The 15,150-nt window shown below is 49.8% G+C and overlaps 1 protein-coding gene, 1 non-coding gene and 1 pseudogene across 2 annotated transcripts; 2 read left to right on the top strand and 1 right to left on the bottom strand.

Moving 5' to 3' along the window:
* The window catches only part of LOC122435794, a 115,295-nt pseudogene that overhangs the window by 33,156 nt on the left and 66,989 nt on the right, over positions 1 to 15,150 (top strand).
* LOC122436169 lies at positions 2,538 to 2,623 on the top strand. The gene has a single exon (XR_006267928.1). It is a non-coding gene; the product is annotated as a small nucleolar RNA SNORD62 (small nucleolar RNA).
* Positions 9,471 to 10,751, bottom strand: LOC122434979 (EKC/KEOPS complex subunit LAGE3-like). Its single transcript, XM_043458799.1, has 3 exons — positions 10,437 to 10,751; positions 9,979 to 10,107; positions 9,471 to 9,802 (listed from the first exon to the last, which is right to left on the bottom strand). The coding sequence occupies exons 1-3, from the start codon at positions 10,703 to 10,705 to the stop codon at positions 9,685 to 9,687; spliced, it is 516 nt and encodes a 171-aa protein (XP_043314734.1). The 5' UTR covers positions 10,706 to 10,751; the 3' UTR covers positions 9,471 to 9,684.

Below are 15,150 nucleotides of genomic sequence, written 5' to 3'. Positions count from 1 at the left end.
TTAGAGTTTAGACTGTTGGTGCTTATCCAGCCCTCTTTCCAAATACAGTGAAGGGCAGAGCAGGATCGAAGCCCAGATCCTCTTGCCATGGGCCTCTTGAAGGTGCCCAAGGGTCTTGGGAAGGGAGCCGACCCCCTCCAGGGAGTGGCCTGTCTCTGAGTTGTGACATCCTCTGACCGTATTCTCTCGGCAGAAGTCCTCCATGGGTACTGTATCTTGGCAGCTGTCTGCAGAGAACAAAGAGGACAAGACCCCCCTGCAGCAGAAGTTCATCAGGTGGAAATGGCGGAGGCTGTGGAGTGAGCCTGGAAGCACCGGGAAGAGGAGGACCACTAGCCGCACAAGGAGAGGCTGGCTGCCTGTGCCACCAAACTCAAGCAGCTGAACCAGAAGTGCAAGCAGGCTCAGTGGGCAAGGGAGGCCCAGAAGCACGCAGAAAAGGAAGCCCCCCCACCCCCGCTCTCCGGGGACTGAGAAGGCGGCTCCTCAGGAGAATGGCCCTGCCATGCACAAAGGTGAGCAGTGAGCCCGGCATCTGACCTGGAAACTGGGGATGTGTCACTGAGTATCTCCTTGGCTTCTCAGCACACACTGTGGCTGATGGCTCGACACACGGGGATCCCAGTTGTTAGGAGTTCAGGCCTGGATCAGGGGCCTGGGTCACATCCTGTTTCCACCACTGAAGCCAGCTGGCCATGTGCCTCCCCTCTGACGCCTGTTTCCTCGTCAGTGATGTGGGTGGAAGAGAATTTGTACCCACACCCCACCCACCCCACCCCCACCTCCCAGGCTGAGGGTCCTGGGAGATGATGTCACGAAGCACGCAGCACATCTCTAGATGCAGAAGCACCCACGTCCTCGCGGTGTTGTCACCGTTGTCATTAGCACTACTGTTTGGCAGTGGCGATGTGGTTGCTGGAGGACCTCACTAGGAGCACAGGGCTCTCTGTAGCACTGAAAGAAGCCTGCCTGCTTTTAGAATACAGTTTCCCTGACGTTAATTCTAAAAGGACTGGATCACGTGGCTGCGCTAGAGACACCAGTGTTACGTGGTGGAGGGTGTCTCTTGCTCTAGTTTTAAATAATATGATCAGTTATGTTCTTTGTGACTTTCTTAAATGAACTCAAGCCATGTGTCTTTAAGCAGAGAAGGGCCAGATATTAGTTTTAGTTGTTGAAAGCTTCTCCGATGGAGGGCTTACCGGTGACTTGGTGGTCATCTGTGCCCTTCTGGCCAAGGAACTCAGACCCTGGTCTTTCTGTAAATGTTGTGTCACTGAAGTTTGAGTGAAGCCTGGGCCCAGTGTCAGGGACTCACTGAAAGGGCAGTAGAGAGTCAGGGAGTGGACAGCAGGGTGCAAAGTGGGCCTGGGTGTGGGGTGTGCCCCTGGCTCCTTCACACCCATTCTGAGCATGTTTCCAGGGCCTCTTTTTCGCAGTCTGGGGGAAGGGGCTGAGACAGGAACTGGGACCTCCATGCCATGCAGTGGGGCCTGCGTGCTGGCCACCAGCTCTGCTTCTGTTGCTGAAACACGGCAGCCCTGCTGGAAGGCTGGGTCTGGACAGGAGAGGGTGTGGTTCCCCCCTTTGCAGGTGTCCCACTGTGTCCTTCCCTCCAGGCCGGGCTCACCCCCAGCATCCCCATCCTGCAGCGTGACCACCACATCCAGAGAGCCATCAGCCTCTCCCACATGTCCTTCCCCACCGCTGACTTCACTCTGAAGGTAACTTGGGGCCTGGCTTGTGAGTGGGCAAGAGCAAGCAGACCCCACCCCAGCACACCCCCTCCTTCCACCCCTGGACTTAGCTTTGTGCCACCGCTGCCTTCTGGCCCGTAACTTCAATCTCCCCCCACCTCCTTGCATCCAAAGATGGAGTCTGTGCACAAGGCTTGGGAAAACTCGCCCAGCTAGCCGGAGCAGAGCTCGCCAGGAGGCGCCAGCTCAGGCCCGCAGCCCCCATCCTCCAGGGGGCCTCCCGCGGGGTCAGCTATAGCTCCTTCAGTGGAGTCTCCAAGCCCTCTGTGCCCGTGGCCTCAGTCACACTTTCTGCAGCCCTTCCAGGTACCTCTCCCCTGGTCCAGCTCACGGATCCTTCTCCATTCCCTCGAGGGAATCATGGGTTTGTAGCCCTGAGGCCCCCCTGCCTTGACCTAAGGAGCATGTTCCTGCCTGGGGGCCATGGGTTCCTGTGTGCTCTGGTCTCTGGCACTTGCTGCTCTCAGCGTCCGACCCTGGGAGGCGATAGGACTCTGTGACCTCTGCAGGGCTCTCTCACCTCCTGCAGAGAGGTCCCATCAGAGATTCTGTCGCATGAGCAGCTGTCTGAATGTTGCCCCCTCCTCTGTGAAACAGCAGAGTCGTGATGGCCCAGTGCGGGGTCACCATGCCCATGAGATGAGCTCACATCCAGGGAGGGTTTTGTATCAACTGAGCCTCAATAAGCAGGAGCCAGTTTTACCCCAATGGTCACTGTCCTCATCATGGTGTCAGTGCCCAAAGGAGCCCGTGGGGACTCAAGGGGCCCAGCTGCCAGCGTCTCAGTGATCCGGTTGCAACAGATCCTTCTGACTCTCCACTGTGGACTCAATAGCAGGGAGATGAAGAGGACCGTGACTGAGAGACCTTGGCAGCCTCCTTTATGACCGAGCCCTTCCTGGGTGTGTGGGGTGGTGGGTGAGAGGGGAAGGCTGGCTGCAGCGGCCCCTCTCCCCGGGCCCTGGGCTGCACAGGAGCCCAGGGCCAACTCTGCCACGTTGCCTCCCCCCACCACTTTGCAGGACCTTCTGGGACAGTGAGACTTGATCCTGTTCCCCTGCCTCGAATTGTGTTTCCAGGCAGCCACCTGCCACCTCTCTACCTGATGGCCATGTGTTTGCGAGTCAGCCCCGGCTGGTTCCTCAGACCATACCTCAGCAGCGGAGTTACCAACAGGTAATGCCAGCGAGACAGGTGACCCAGGGATAGAGGGGAGGGTGCAGCACAGGGCGTGATTGGCTGCTTCATGTACCCGTTCATGGCCTGTCTCATGTTTTGAACCCCTCACATTACTGCCGTGTACCTGGCACGTTATGGCAGCCAGTCAGTGTTTCCTGAGTGAACACGTGGGAGCCGAGGAGGAGGGACGGAGCTGAGTGCTCTGGACCGCTTAGCTTTCCTTTCTTGACGCTCTCCCTCCTGCACCCTAGCCAGGGGATTCACTGAAACGGAATTCTCTTTGGTGATCAGGTATCCTTCTGATGAAGAGAAGAAAGGCCTAGACTCCCAGGCATGGATGCGTTAGAAAGCGGTAGTTGTATAAATGAGCAGGTGTCTGTGTTCATGCACAGTGGGCACAATTCTGTGCTGGCAGGGGCCGCGTGTGGAGGGAGTCTCCCTCCTGAAGCTGGTGCTGGGCCTTCCACGGGGCTCCTGTGCCCGCCAACCCCTGTACCCGCAGAGCCCAGGGTGAAGCACTGCCCCAGGGCAGAGGATATGGCCCATCCTGATCTTTTCAGAGCATATTCTTAAACATTATGTCTTTTGGCTCTGCAAGGTCTCATAACTGGGCCATACCACATGTATTCTCTGTCCGTGGCGTTATCCATCCACGGTTCCGCTTCTGGACCCGCCTCTGTTGGGGGTGGAGCTCAGGCTCGTTCATCCAGCGGTGCAGGGTCCAGTGCAGGGATGCTCGTAGTGCTGGTTTGGGGTTGCTTCCTGCCGGTTCTCTGCTCTCTCCTGAGAAGGAAGGAAGTGCAGGCAGGCTGTGTTGAGTTCGCTCTATGGGTGGTGTTGGATGCCCCAGGAAGAAAGACCGGGGTGGAGGTGAAGGGGTGCTGGTGATGGGCTGTGAGAAACAGCTTGCAGGGCAGCATGGTGACCCACCTGCCTCCCCGTCTGCAGGCTGCTGCCGCCCAGCAGATCCCAATTTCCCTTCTCACATCTCTGCAAGCTCAAGCCCAGCTGGGACTGAGGGGTGGGCTGCATGTCTCCCAGTCTCAGGAGATCTTCAGTTCCTTACAGCTCTTCAGGTGAGATGCCTGGGTTTGGGGGGGCTTGTCGACTTGTCCCCAGGGGTTCCAGCCTTCACAGCCTGTGGGCCTATACCCTTGGCCACCTGTTGCTGTGAGCATGTCCACGGGGGATGGGGGTGGGGGTAGAGGGTGAGCTGAGGTGTGTTAGAGGCCACGGGCCCAGCCTTGTCTTTTGTCCTCATGTCCTCCTGCCTCCCTCCCTGCTCTCCCTCCTCTCTGCCCTTGGCCTGCTCTCTCAGTGTGTCTGTCCTGTGCTTTTGGCATCACATAGGTTTTCCTGTGCCTCATATAGCCTGTTCAGTTCAGTTCAGTCGCTCAGTCGTGTCCAACTCTTTGCAACCCCATGAAGTGCAGCACGCCAGGCTTCGCTGTCCATCACCAACTCCCAGAATCCAAACAAACCTATGTCCATCAAGTCGGTGATGCCATCCAACCATTTCATCCTCTGTTGTCCCCTTCTCCTGCCCTCAATCTTTCCGAACATCAGGGTCTTTTCCAGTGAGTCAGCTCTTTGCATCAGCTGGCCAAAGTATTGGAGTTTCAGCTTCAACATCAGTCCTTCCAATGAAAACCCAGGACTGATCTCCTTTAGGATGGGCTGGTTGGATCTCCTCGCAGTCCAAGGGACTCTCAAGAATCTTCTCCAACACCACAGTTCAAAAGCATCAATTCTTCGGGGCTCAGCTTTCTTTGTAGTCCAGCTCTCACTTCCATACATGACCACTGGAAAAACCATAGCCTTGACTAAACAGACCTTTGTTGGCAAGGTAATGTCTCTGCTTTTTAATATGCTGTCTAGGTTGGTCATATCTTTCCTTCCAAGGAGTAAGCATCTTTTAAATTCATGGCTGCAGTCACCATCTGCAGTGATTTTGGAGCCCAGAAACATAAAGTCAGACACTGTTTCCACTGTTTCCCCATCTATTTGCCATGAAGTGATTGGACTGGATGCCATGATCTTAGTTTTCTGAATATTGAGCTTTAAGCCAGCTTTTTCACTCTCCTCTTTCACGTTCATCAAGAGGCTCTTTAGTTCTTCAGTTTCTGCCATAAGGGTGGTGTCAGCTGCATATCTGAGGTTATTGGTATTTCTTTCGGCAATCTTGATTCCAGCTTGTGCTTCCTCAAGCCCACCGTTTCTCATGATGTACTCTGCATATAAGTTAAATAAGCAGGGTGACAATATACAGCCTTGATGTACTCCTTTTCCTATTTGGAACCAGTCTGTTGTTCCATGTCCAGTTCTAACTGTTGCTTCCTGACCTGCATACAGATTTCTCAAGAGGCAAGTCAGGTGGTCTGGTATTCCCATGTCTTTCAGAATTTTTCACAGTTTATTGTGATCCACACAGTCAAAGTTGTAGGTTTAGAAGATATTAATAGGTTTTTGCCATCATCCCTGGAGAAAAACCATGGCAGGGCAAAACCAGATTCACATGGCTACATAGAGTAGCTGTGGACATTCTGGTCAGACATGTGGGAGGAAAGCCCAAAGAACGTACCAAGCAAGGGTCTATCATGTTGACTTCTGCTGCCATCCATAGAGAAGTGAAAACTCACGAATTAACCAGACCCACCCGAGGGTCTGACATTAGGGCAGAAGGAGAGTCAGTGGGACCTCTAGGTGGCTCTGACTCCCGCCTCCACAGATGACACTGTGAGGACACCCTCATACACCCCCACTGAGGGGACTGGTCACAGTTTCCCAGAGGCAGAAATGCTGCAGTTCAGGGATGTGAAGGCTTCCCTGGATGCAGTTGTGACAGGCTGTTCCCTGCTATGGCTGCACCCATATCCACTCCTATTATATCCTGCGACCTTTAGGGTTTTTGTCTTCTATAACTAGCCTGTTTGTATCCTTTGCTTATTTCCACAGATCAGAATTGTAGTTATCTTCTTGATGATCAGCAGGATATTAAAAATATTGCTATATTCTTGATATTAATCTTTTATAGATTTAAAACAGTGTTTAGGAAGTACTTCCCCACTCCTAGCTCACAAGGATATTTTATTACAGTTTCTATAGTAGCTTTATTTATTCGGTAACTCAAGGAACATTTTTTGCTGGACACCGTTCCAGGACTCCATGGAGGTTCCAGTATAGCTGGGAAAGACTGTCAAGAAATGAAAAAACAACTACACTAGGTAGCCTGTGGGAAGGTTTTGAGAACTCTGACTGGAAGTGCAGCAAGAGAAAAAGAGAGGGAGAGCTTGGAGGAGTGGTTTTCCATTTTCAACCAGGTGGTTGGGTTGTGAAGCAGAAGTGGAGTGAAGACTTGAAGGAGGTTTGGGAGCGTGAGGAGACCAGTGTGGCTGGAGCAGAGTGGGTGAAGAGGAGAGCAGCAGGACAGGGCCTGAGAGCTGACAGGAACTGGATGTCAGCACCAGGGCCTCAGGAGACATGCTGAGGGCTTGTGCTCAGAGTGAAGTGGGAGGTGGTGGAGGGTGGCTGTGGGTTGGATTGTGTCCCCCAGGAAAAGATGTTGAAGTCCCAACCCCCGGAGACTGTGGATATGACAAAATCATGCCATTTTGAAAAATTCACTGTGTTTTTACTATTTAATTCTGGCATTAATAAAGGTTATAAGGAAGACTCATGACCTAAGTGTCCTCTTATTTAAGTAATGACCTCTGATAAAAACTCAGAACACGTTTTGAAGGCTGAGTGTTGAAAATAGACTTCCCTGCTGTTTTCAAGTACAACAGGCCTAACCTGACTCACATGGAATACCCCACATCCATGTTACTTCGCTGCAAGCCATTCAGCAGATGGCTGTAACAAGCACTGCTTCTGGTCAGCCAAATCACGTCTTTTTTCTGGGTCAGAAACTAGCTTCAATAGTTGACAGTAAAACCAACGGCCCTGCCAGATACTGCAGATAAGGTGTGACCTTCAATACTGACATTAAAAGACAACAGCAGGGGTCTGTTGTGCCCTTACTTCTCTTTTCCCCATGGCTGATGCTCCCAGCTGCCCTGGATGTCAGGTCAGCAGCGTCTCTAGGCCATGATGTAAGGCAGAGACAACCAGAGTAGCCGGGGCTCGGGTTTGGGGGAACCAGGCCAAAGGCACAGACCCTACAGCCAAGGGGAATCCTGGTGCTGAGATAAAGGAGGAGAAGTAATGTGAACTTCCTCACCCCGGTGAAGGACCAGGCTGATTACCACGAATGGTTTTTCCTGACACTCCAGACCTAGCCCCCGATCTAAAGAAGGGTTTGTTGGCCCACAAGGCTCACCTGAGAAGCAAGGGCCAGGAAACCTAACCTGAAGGTCTCTGAGCTCCAGGCCCCTTGAGTTCTGGCCCCTTTACTCCACCAGGCACCTCCCTAACTTTCCAGCTTTCTACTTTAGTTTCTTTGATCTGAAATTGCATTAATTATTATTTAACTGTGCCATTTGTTTTTATAAATTTAGTTTTTATTTTCTGAGACAGAGTGGCACTGTGCAGGCTGGAGCGGGGGGTCTGATGAGAGAGAGAGCTGAGACAGAGACCCCTTCCACATGGGCACCTCACTGACGGCAGATGGGGCACTGGAGAGCCTAAGGGACAGGGTGGCCTTTCCAATCAAGGCTGCCTGTCATTGGAACTCCACGAGGCTGATCATGAATCCGACCCCACTTTGGCACCACACACGGACATCACTTCCTGAGAGACCTCCGTGGGGAGGGCAGGGCAATCCCTGGGATGTGTCCCTCCATTTGGCTTCTGTCCAGCACTGTGTTCTCATGGTGTGTTTCATGGTCAAAACCTCTTATTTGAATGAGTTTTAGCCTCTGTTTACTTTCACACAAAAGAACACTACCTAATTGATTTATATCTGTCTTGAAATTTTAAATATTTCCATTTCTTTGGTTTTCAATAAGACTTTTAATTCATTTTCATACTCTATGGTGATAGAAGTCAGAATACTGATTATCTCTATTGGGAAGAGGCAGGAAGTAAAACAAATTTGTAAATTGTACTGTATTATAGAAGGTGTGGGAAAGAACAGCATGAAGAGGATTGGCTGCCCACTGGGCTGTGGGGAGGGTGGCTGCAGGAGGAAGTCAGGTGAGAAGATGAGACCTGGGCAGACTGGGAGATGAGGAAGGTGGCCAGGAGCTATATTTGAGAGCGTAGTCAAGGCAGGGAGAACAGACTATGCAAAAGCACTAATTCATCAGAAAACCTGGAATGTTGAGTGTGCAGCCTAGAGGCCAGTGTGGTTGGCATGGAGTGAGCAAGAGTGTGCATAGCAGAGGAGGTAAAGAGGGAATGGGGTTTCACAGATGAGAATGTGGGGCCTTTCTGGTCATTATAAGGACCTCTGGCTATATTCTGAGTGAGAATAAAGCCAGTGAAGGGAACTGAACAGGGGAGACATGTCTGGCTTACATTTTAAAAGGAAGGATCTCTGTACCCACTAGAGCTGCTGGGTGCTGATGGGTGAGATAACTCCATCACTGTCACCCCCAGGACCATTGCCACCATCCCCGGCAGCAACACCTGCCTCCCTCCAGCCCAGCGGAGCAGATCTGTCTGGGTTCTGTCACAGCAGACTCTGTTCATGCATATGGAGGAACAGGAAAGACTCTGCCCTGCCACTGGCTTCGAAGATCCCCTTAAAAGTGACCAAAATATATGAAGCTCAGGCTGTGAAAAAAAAACTGGGCATCAGGCTAGGGAGGATCAGCAGTGATCTCTGGGAGCTGAGATATGGAATAGACGAGTTGTACAGCTGCCCCAGATTTAAAGAGCCAATTTTAATTTTTTTGCCATGCCACATGGTATGTGGGATCTTAGTTCCACTACCAGGAATTGAACCTACAGCCCTTGCACTGGAAGTGCAAAGTCTTAACCACTGGACTGCTTGTGAAGTCCCCAATAATTAATTATGATGCATCTTATATCTATTCAATAAACATTTTGGAAGAGCTTTTAGAAAGCAGAAAAGCTAGTATATTAAATGAAAAAAATCAGGAAAATATTTATTTATTTATTTTTCCTTGTTTTTTATTTTTTATTATTTTTTTCATTTATTTTTATTAGTTGGAGGCTAATTACTAATGCTAAATTTGACAGACGACAAGAAGGAATGACAGAGGATCAGATGGTTGGATGGCATCACCAACTCAATAGACATGAGTTTGAGCAGGCTCAGGGAGGTGGTGATGGACAAGGAGGCCTAGTGTGCTGCAGTTCATGGGGTTCCAAAGAGTCAGACACAACTGAACGACTAAACTGAACATTACATGCTGTTATAAATTTAATGTGCAGGTACAACTAGAAAATATTCTTAATGTTGACAGTATTTAGTGAACATAGGGCTCGATTTTAATTGTCCTAAATTGTTTTCAATTACCTTGTCCTACTGGAATATCTGAATTTCAGAACCTGCCCTCTAACACGAGAACAAAGATAAAAAGTTTTTTTTTTTTAAATCCAGAAGCACATTAGCTGAAAAGAAACTGAGGCACAAAAAGTAACTTAGTTTTATTTTCTGCTGTGATAAACACTGAAGCATCCCATGCCTCAAGTAGCAGGGAAACAAAGTGAACCAAGAGATACCAAAGGCCAGTAAAGGCAAAAACTTACACTCAAATAACAAAGTGGTGATGACTCTTAAGTTTGAATGCCCTATGCATTGCCGAGTAGGGGACACAAGGTTAGGCTTCACCCTCTTTCCTCAGCCTAGGAAAGGTGGGATCCCAAGGCTCCGAATGTTCTGAATCACTAGGGGAAGCTGATCGAGGAACAGGTTGATGGGAACTCGGATGAAAGCAACGTCTTCAGCAGTCCATCTACTAAAAGTGGGGAAAATAAGGTTAAGGGGAGATGTTCCTATAGGTCCAGGGTACCAGCCCACCTCCTTATACCAAGCCCCTCAGTGTCTCCATCATAGCACTCTTAAGAGAGAGCTCAGAAAATAACACCCGCTGCCCTCCCCCCACTCCCCAAGGCAAACTCGTCTGGAACTGACACAATCAGGTCACAGCCATTCACTGCAAATTCCTTCTGAATAATTCCTTGGTGGTTTTGGACATCTCGGAGCAGAGACCTGCGAGCCAAGCATGCCTCCAGTGGAGATTGGAAAGGCACTCTGACTTTGCTGGGAGAGACACGGTTAAGGCACCGTCCATTACTGAATTTGCTGGTATCTCAGGCTTCCTCACACCTCAGAGGCCTGTTTTTATCCCAGAATGCCCATGCTCCCGACCATAACCTGAGACCACCCTGAGCTGCCTCCCTAACCCTTCGGTCCGTCTTCCCCGCCCTCCAGGCTCCTCAGGCCTTGACAACCCCATTTCCTGTCAGGCTGCCTACTCTTGCTGTGCTGGATCGTCTCCGTGCTCCCTTCTATCCCTTCCTCAGGCTCCCAGCATGTTTCCCACCACCATACCACTAACCCTGCCCATGGAGGCTCCATGAAAAGGATACAGCACCAGCACTCCACGTCTAGGCCTTACAGCCACTGGGGCTACGTGTCCACCAGGTCCTGGGGCACGTGGGGCCCGTTCACCTCGGGGACGAGCTCTAGAAGCTTCCATCATGGCTCTTCCTCTGTCAGGGCCACCCTGGCCTTCTGGGGCCCGGTGATGATCCTCACCTTCAGCGCTGCCTGAACCCCTCTGGCAAGGACGCATTCTGGAGCTCTGCTGGTCATCTTGGCCCTGTGCACCACCGGTGCCAACACCCGAGGGTCGCATGGCTGCCCCACGTCTCTCTCGTACACCAACACAAAGGGGCGGAGAGACTGAGCCCCTCAGGAAGTCCCGCCCCTTCTGCTCAAGGACTCCAAAAGTGCGCCTGTGCAGACAGCCCTGACGGCGCCTCCTCTCACCAGATTGGTTACCACCCAGCGTACTCCCACCCACTGGCCGCTGTGGCGACCCTGTGGGGCTGGAGGGACTCAGGTCCCTCACAAAGCCACGCTCCTTTCAGGTGCCCCCGATGCATCTGCGCACACGGGTCCCTCCTGTGCTGGCCTAGACGGTGTGGAATGGACCCCGCCAAGTGTCCATAGATGCCACCGAGACACAAATGACGACTTTCCAGTCTCAAGGCATAAAACTAGTTCCACAAAGCATCGTTGATTTCTCCAACATATGCCACAGAAGGGTCTTACTAGATTAAGGTGGGAGTCGAGGGCAAGGGGCCAAGCCACACAACCCAGCAGCATTCACCCTCTGCCCACTCCACATCTAGACCTGTGCTCTTTGACCAGAGTGATAGCTAGCAGTTCCTATGGTCCATGGCTGTTTCAGCTTCTTTCCACCTATTTGTCCATCATGTCAGTTTTTTTTTTTCATTTATTTTTATTAGTTGGAGGCTAATTACTTTACAATATTGTAGTGGTTTTTGTCATACATTGACTTGAATCAGCCATGGATTTACATGCATTCCCCATCCCGATCCCCCCTCCCACCTCCCTCTCTACCCGATCCCTCTGGGTCTTCCCAGTGCACCAGGCCTGAGCACTTGTCTCATGCAGCCAACCTGGGCTGGTGATCTGTTTCACCCTAGATAATATACATGTTTCGATGCTGTTCTCTCAAAACATCCCACCCTCGCCTTCTCCCACAGAGTCTAAAAGTCTGTTCTGTACATTGTGTCTCTTTTCTGTTTTGCATATAGGGTTATCATTACCATCTTTCTAAATTCCATATATATGTGTTAGTATGCTGTAATGTTCTTTATCTTTCTGGCTTACTTCACTCTGTATAATGGGCTCCAGTTTCATCCATCTCATTAGAACTGATTCAAATGAATTCTTTTTAATGGCTGAGTAATATTCCATGGTGTATATGTACCACAGCTTCCTTATCCATTCATCTGCTGATGAGCATCTAGGTTGCTTCCATGTCCTGGCTATTATAAACAGTGCTGAGATGAAGATTGGGGTGCACATGTCTCTTTCAATTCTGGTTTCCTTGGTGTGTATGCCCAGAAGTGGTATTGCTGGGTCATATGGCAGTTCTATTTCCAGTTTTTTAAGAAATCTCCACACTGTTCTCCACAGCGGCTGTACTAGTTTGCATTCCCACCAACAGTGTAAGAGCGTTCCCTTCTCTCCACACCCTCTCCAGCATTTATTGCTTGTAGACTTTTGGATAGCAGCCATCCTGACTGGCGTGTAATGGTACTTCATTGTGGTTTTCCATCATGTCAGTTTTAAGACCATATGGCCATGTCGGTGTCCTGTCTGCCATGATGCGGGTCTCCTCCAAACAAATCACACACACCCACTCATTCACCAATACCAGCAGCTCAAAGTCTTGCACATTTTGCATTCTGCATTTCTCAAAACTATGATGACCGTAGTGCTCCATCAGGCACCGGACTTAAGTTGGGTCTGAATAGTGAGATCTGCAAAGGATAATGACAATGACGAATAATGTGTGTGACTCAGACAATGACAGAACTATGAAGGAAAGAGAGTGTATGATAGAATGAGTTTCACAGAGAGTTTAACACTGTGACAGGTGAATGCGTTTGAGTGAGTGTGACAGAGGGAATGTGTGAATGGGACAGGAATTTAAAAGGAAAGTGTGTGACAGGAAGAGACTTGGATGCAGAAACCATGATGGAGGGAGTGTGTGGCAGTGTCAGAGATACATTCTAAGAGAGATAGGGTGTGAGAGAGAATATTTGTGATGAAAAAAGCATTAAAGAGTGATGCAGGAATATTATAGAATGACTGCATGTGACAGATAATCTGACTCAGGATGAGAAAGCAAATGTGAGAGGCTGTGTGAAAGAAAATGGGTCTTGTCACACATATCAGAGTGTGACAGGGAATGAACCTGATAGTGTGAGGCAGCAGCCTGGGCAAGTGGGTCAGTCCTCAGAGACCATGTTTCCCCCAGGGTGGCCATGCCCAGGTCTCCATCTGGAGGAAGTCAGCAAATTGACTGCTCGGCTGCCCAAGAGCACTGCTGTTGAAAAAGCTAGTGGATGTGATGAAATTCCAGCAGAACTTTGCAAATCCCTGAAGGAGGATGCCGTCAGGGATTTGCATTCATTATGTCAGCAAATCTGGAAGAGCACAGGACTGGAAAAGGTCAACCCTCATCCCAATTGCCAAGAAGGGTAGTACCAAAGAATGTGCTAACCATCAGACAATTGCACTCATCTCTCATCCTAGTAAGGTCATGCTTAAAATCTTGTGTGCTAGGCTTCAGCATTGTGTGAACCAAGAACTTCCAGATGTCCAAGCTGGGTTTAGAAAAGGAAGAGGAACAAGACATCAAATTGCCAACATGCACTGGCTTATATAGAAATCAAGGGAATTTCAGAAAATCTCCTCACACTGTTTCCTTGACTAGGCTAAAGCCTTTGACTGTGTGGATCATGACAAACTGTGGAAAGCTCTTAGAGAGATGGGAATAGCAGACCATCCTACCTGTCTCCTGAGAACCCAGTGTGCGGGTCAAAAAGAAACAGAATCCTGTATAGAAACACTGATTGGTCAAGATCGAGAAAGGAGGATGACAGGGCTGTCTTCTGTCACCCTATTTGTTTAATCTATATGCTGAGCACATCATGAGAAATGCCAGGCTGAATGAGTTACAAGCCAGGATCAAGACAGGTGGGAGAAACATCAACAACCTCAGATACACAGATGATACCACTCTAATGGCAGAAAGCAAAGAGGAACTAAAGAGCCTCTTGATGAGGGTGAAGGAGGAGAGTGAAAGAGCTGGCTTAAGACTAAATATTTAAAAAACTAAGATTATGGCATCTGGCCCCATTACTGCATGGTAAATAGAAGGGGAAAAGGTGGAAGTAGTGACAGATTTCCTCTTCTTGGGCTTCAAAATCACTGTGGATGGTGACTGCAGCCATGAAATTACAAGACGATCGCTTCTTGGCAGGAAAGCAATGACAAAACTAGACAGGGTGTTGAAAAGCAGAGACATCACTCTGTGACAAAGGTTCATAGAGTCAAGGCTATGGTCTTCCCAGTGATCACATATGGTTGTGAGAGCTGCACCATAAAGAAGTCAGAGCCCCAAAGAATCTGTGCCTTTGAACTGTGGTGCTGGAGAGTACTCCTGAAAGTCCCTTGGACAGCAAGAAGATCAAAGCAATCAATATTAAGGGAAATCAACCATGAATATTCACTAAGATGGACGGGTGCTGAACCTGAAGCTCCATTATTTTGGTCATTTATGGGAACAGTTGACGCACTGTAAAAGTCCCTGATATTGGGAAAGCTTGAGTGCAGAAGGAGAAGAGGGCATCAGGGGGTGAGATGGCTGGATGGCATCAGGGATCCAATGAACATGAACTTGGGCAAACTCCAGGAGATGGTGAGGGACAGGGGGGCCTGGTGTGCTGCAATCCATGGGGTCGCAAAGAGTCACACATGACTGGGCGACTGAACAACAACAAAAGCTGCCCAGACACATTTTTGCCATTCAGATTCACCAGTAAGAAAGCTGATATTTAAATTGAAACACGTGGCAAGGGGGATGTGTCAAAAGATGCAGAGGCTAAGCTCCACCTGTTTGAAAGGAGTGGGAAAGGACAGGCAGCAGGCATGAGTGGATGGTGTAAGTGAACTTGTAGAGGAAATGATTCAGGTGGTCCAATTTATAAAGCCCCACACTTTCGTTCAGGCTTTTGAAAGACAGGTGGCGCTAGTGGTAAAGAATCCTTCTGCCAAAGCAAGAGAGGCAACAGACACTGGTTCCGTTCCTGGGTGGGGAAGATCCCCTGAAGAAGGAAATGGGAAGCCACTCCAGTATTCTTTTCTGGAAAATTCCTAGGAGAGCAGAGCCTTGTGGGCTAGAGTCCATGGGTCTCAGAGTCAGACACGATTAAGCCCACACATACATATACACATATACTTCTAATCCAGGAGAAAGCAGAGGTTAGAGAAGTGGTTACAATTCAGGACAGAGCGAGAAAAAACATGAGAAGGACTTCCCTGAGGGGTTCAGTGGACAGGAATCCATGTGTCAATGCAAGGGACACTGCTTCGATGCCTGGTCCGGGAAGATCCAACATGCCACAGAGCAACTGAGCCCAGGCCCTACAACTACTGAGCCTGTGCTCTGGAGCCCATGTTCTGCAATAAGAGAAGCCACCACGATGAGAAACCTGTGCACAGCAACTAGACAGTAGCCTCCACTCCCTACAACTAGAG

Source organism: Cervus canadensis, chromosome X (genome assembly GCF_019320065.1).
Source record: "Cervus canadensis isolate Bull #8, Minnesota chromosome X, ASM1932006v1, whole genome shotgun sequence".
Taxonomy (NCBI): Eukaryota; Metazoa; Chordata; class Mammalia; order Artiodactyla; family Cervidae; genus Cervus; species Cervus canadensis.
This window is presented reverse-complemented; position numbering and strand designations above follow the sequence as displayed.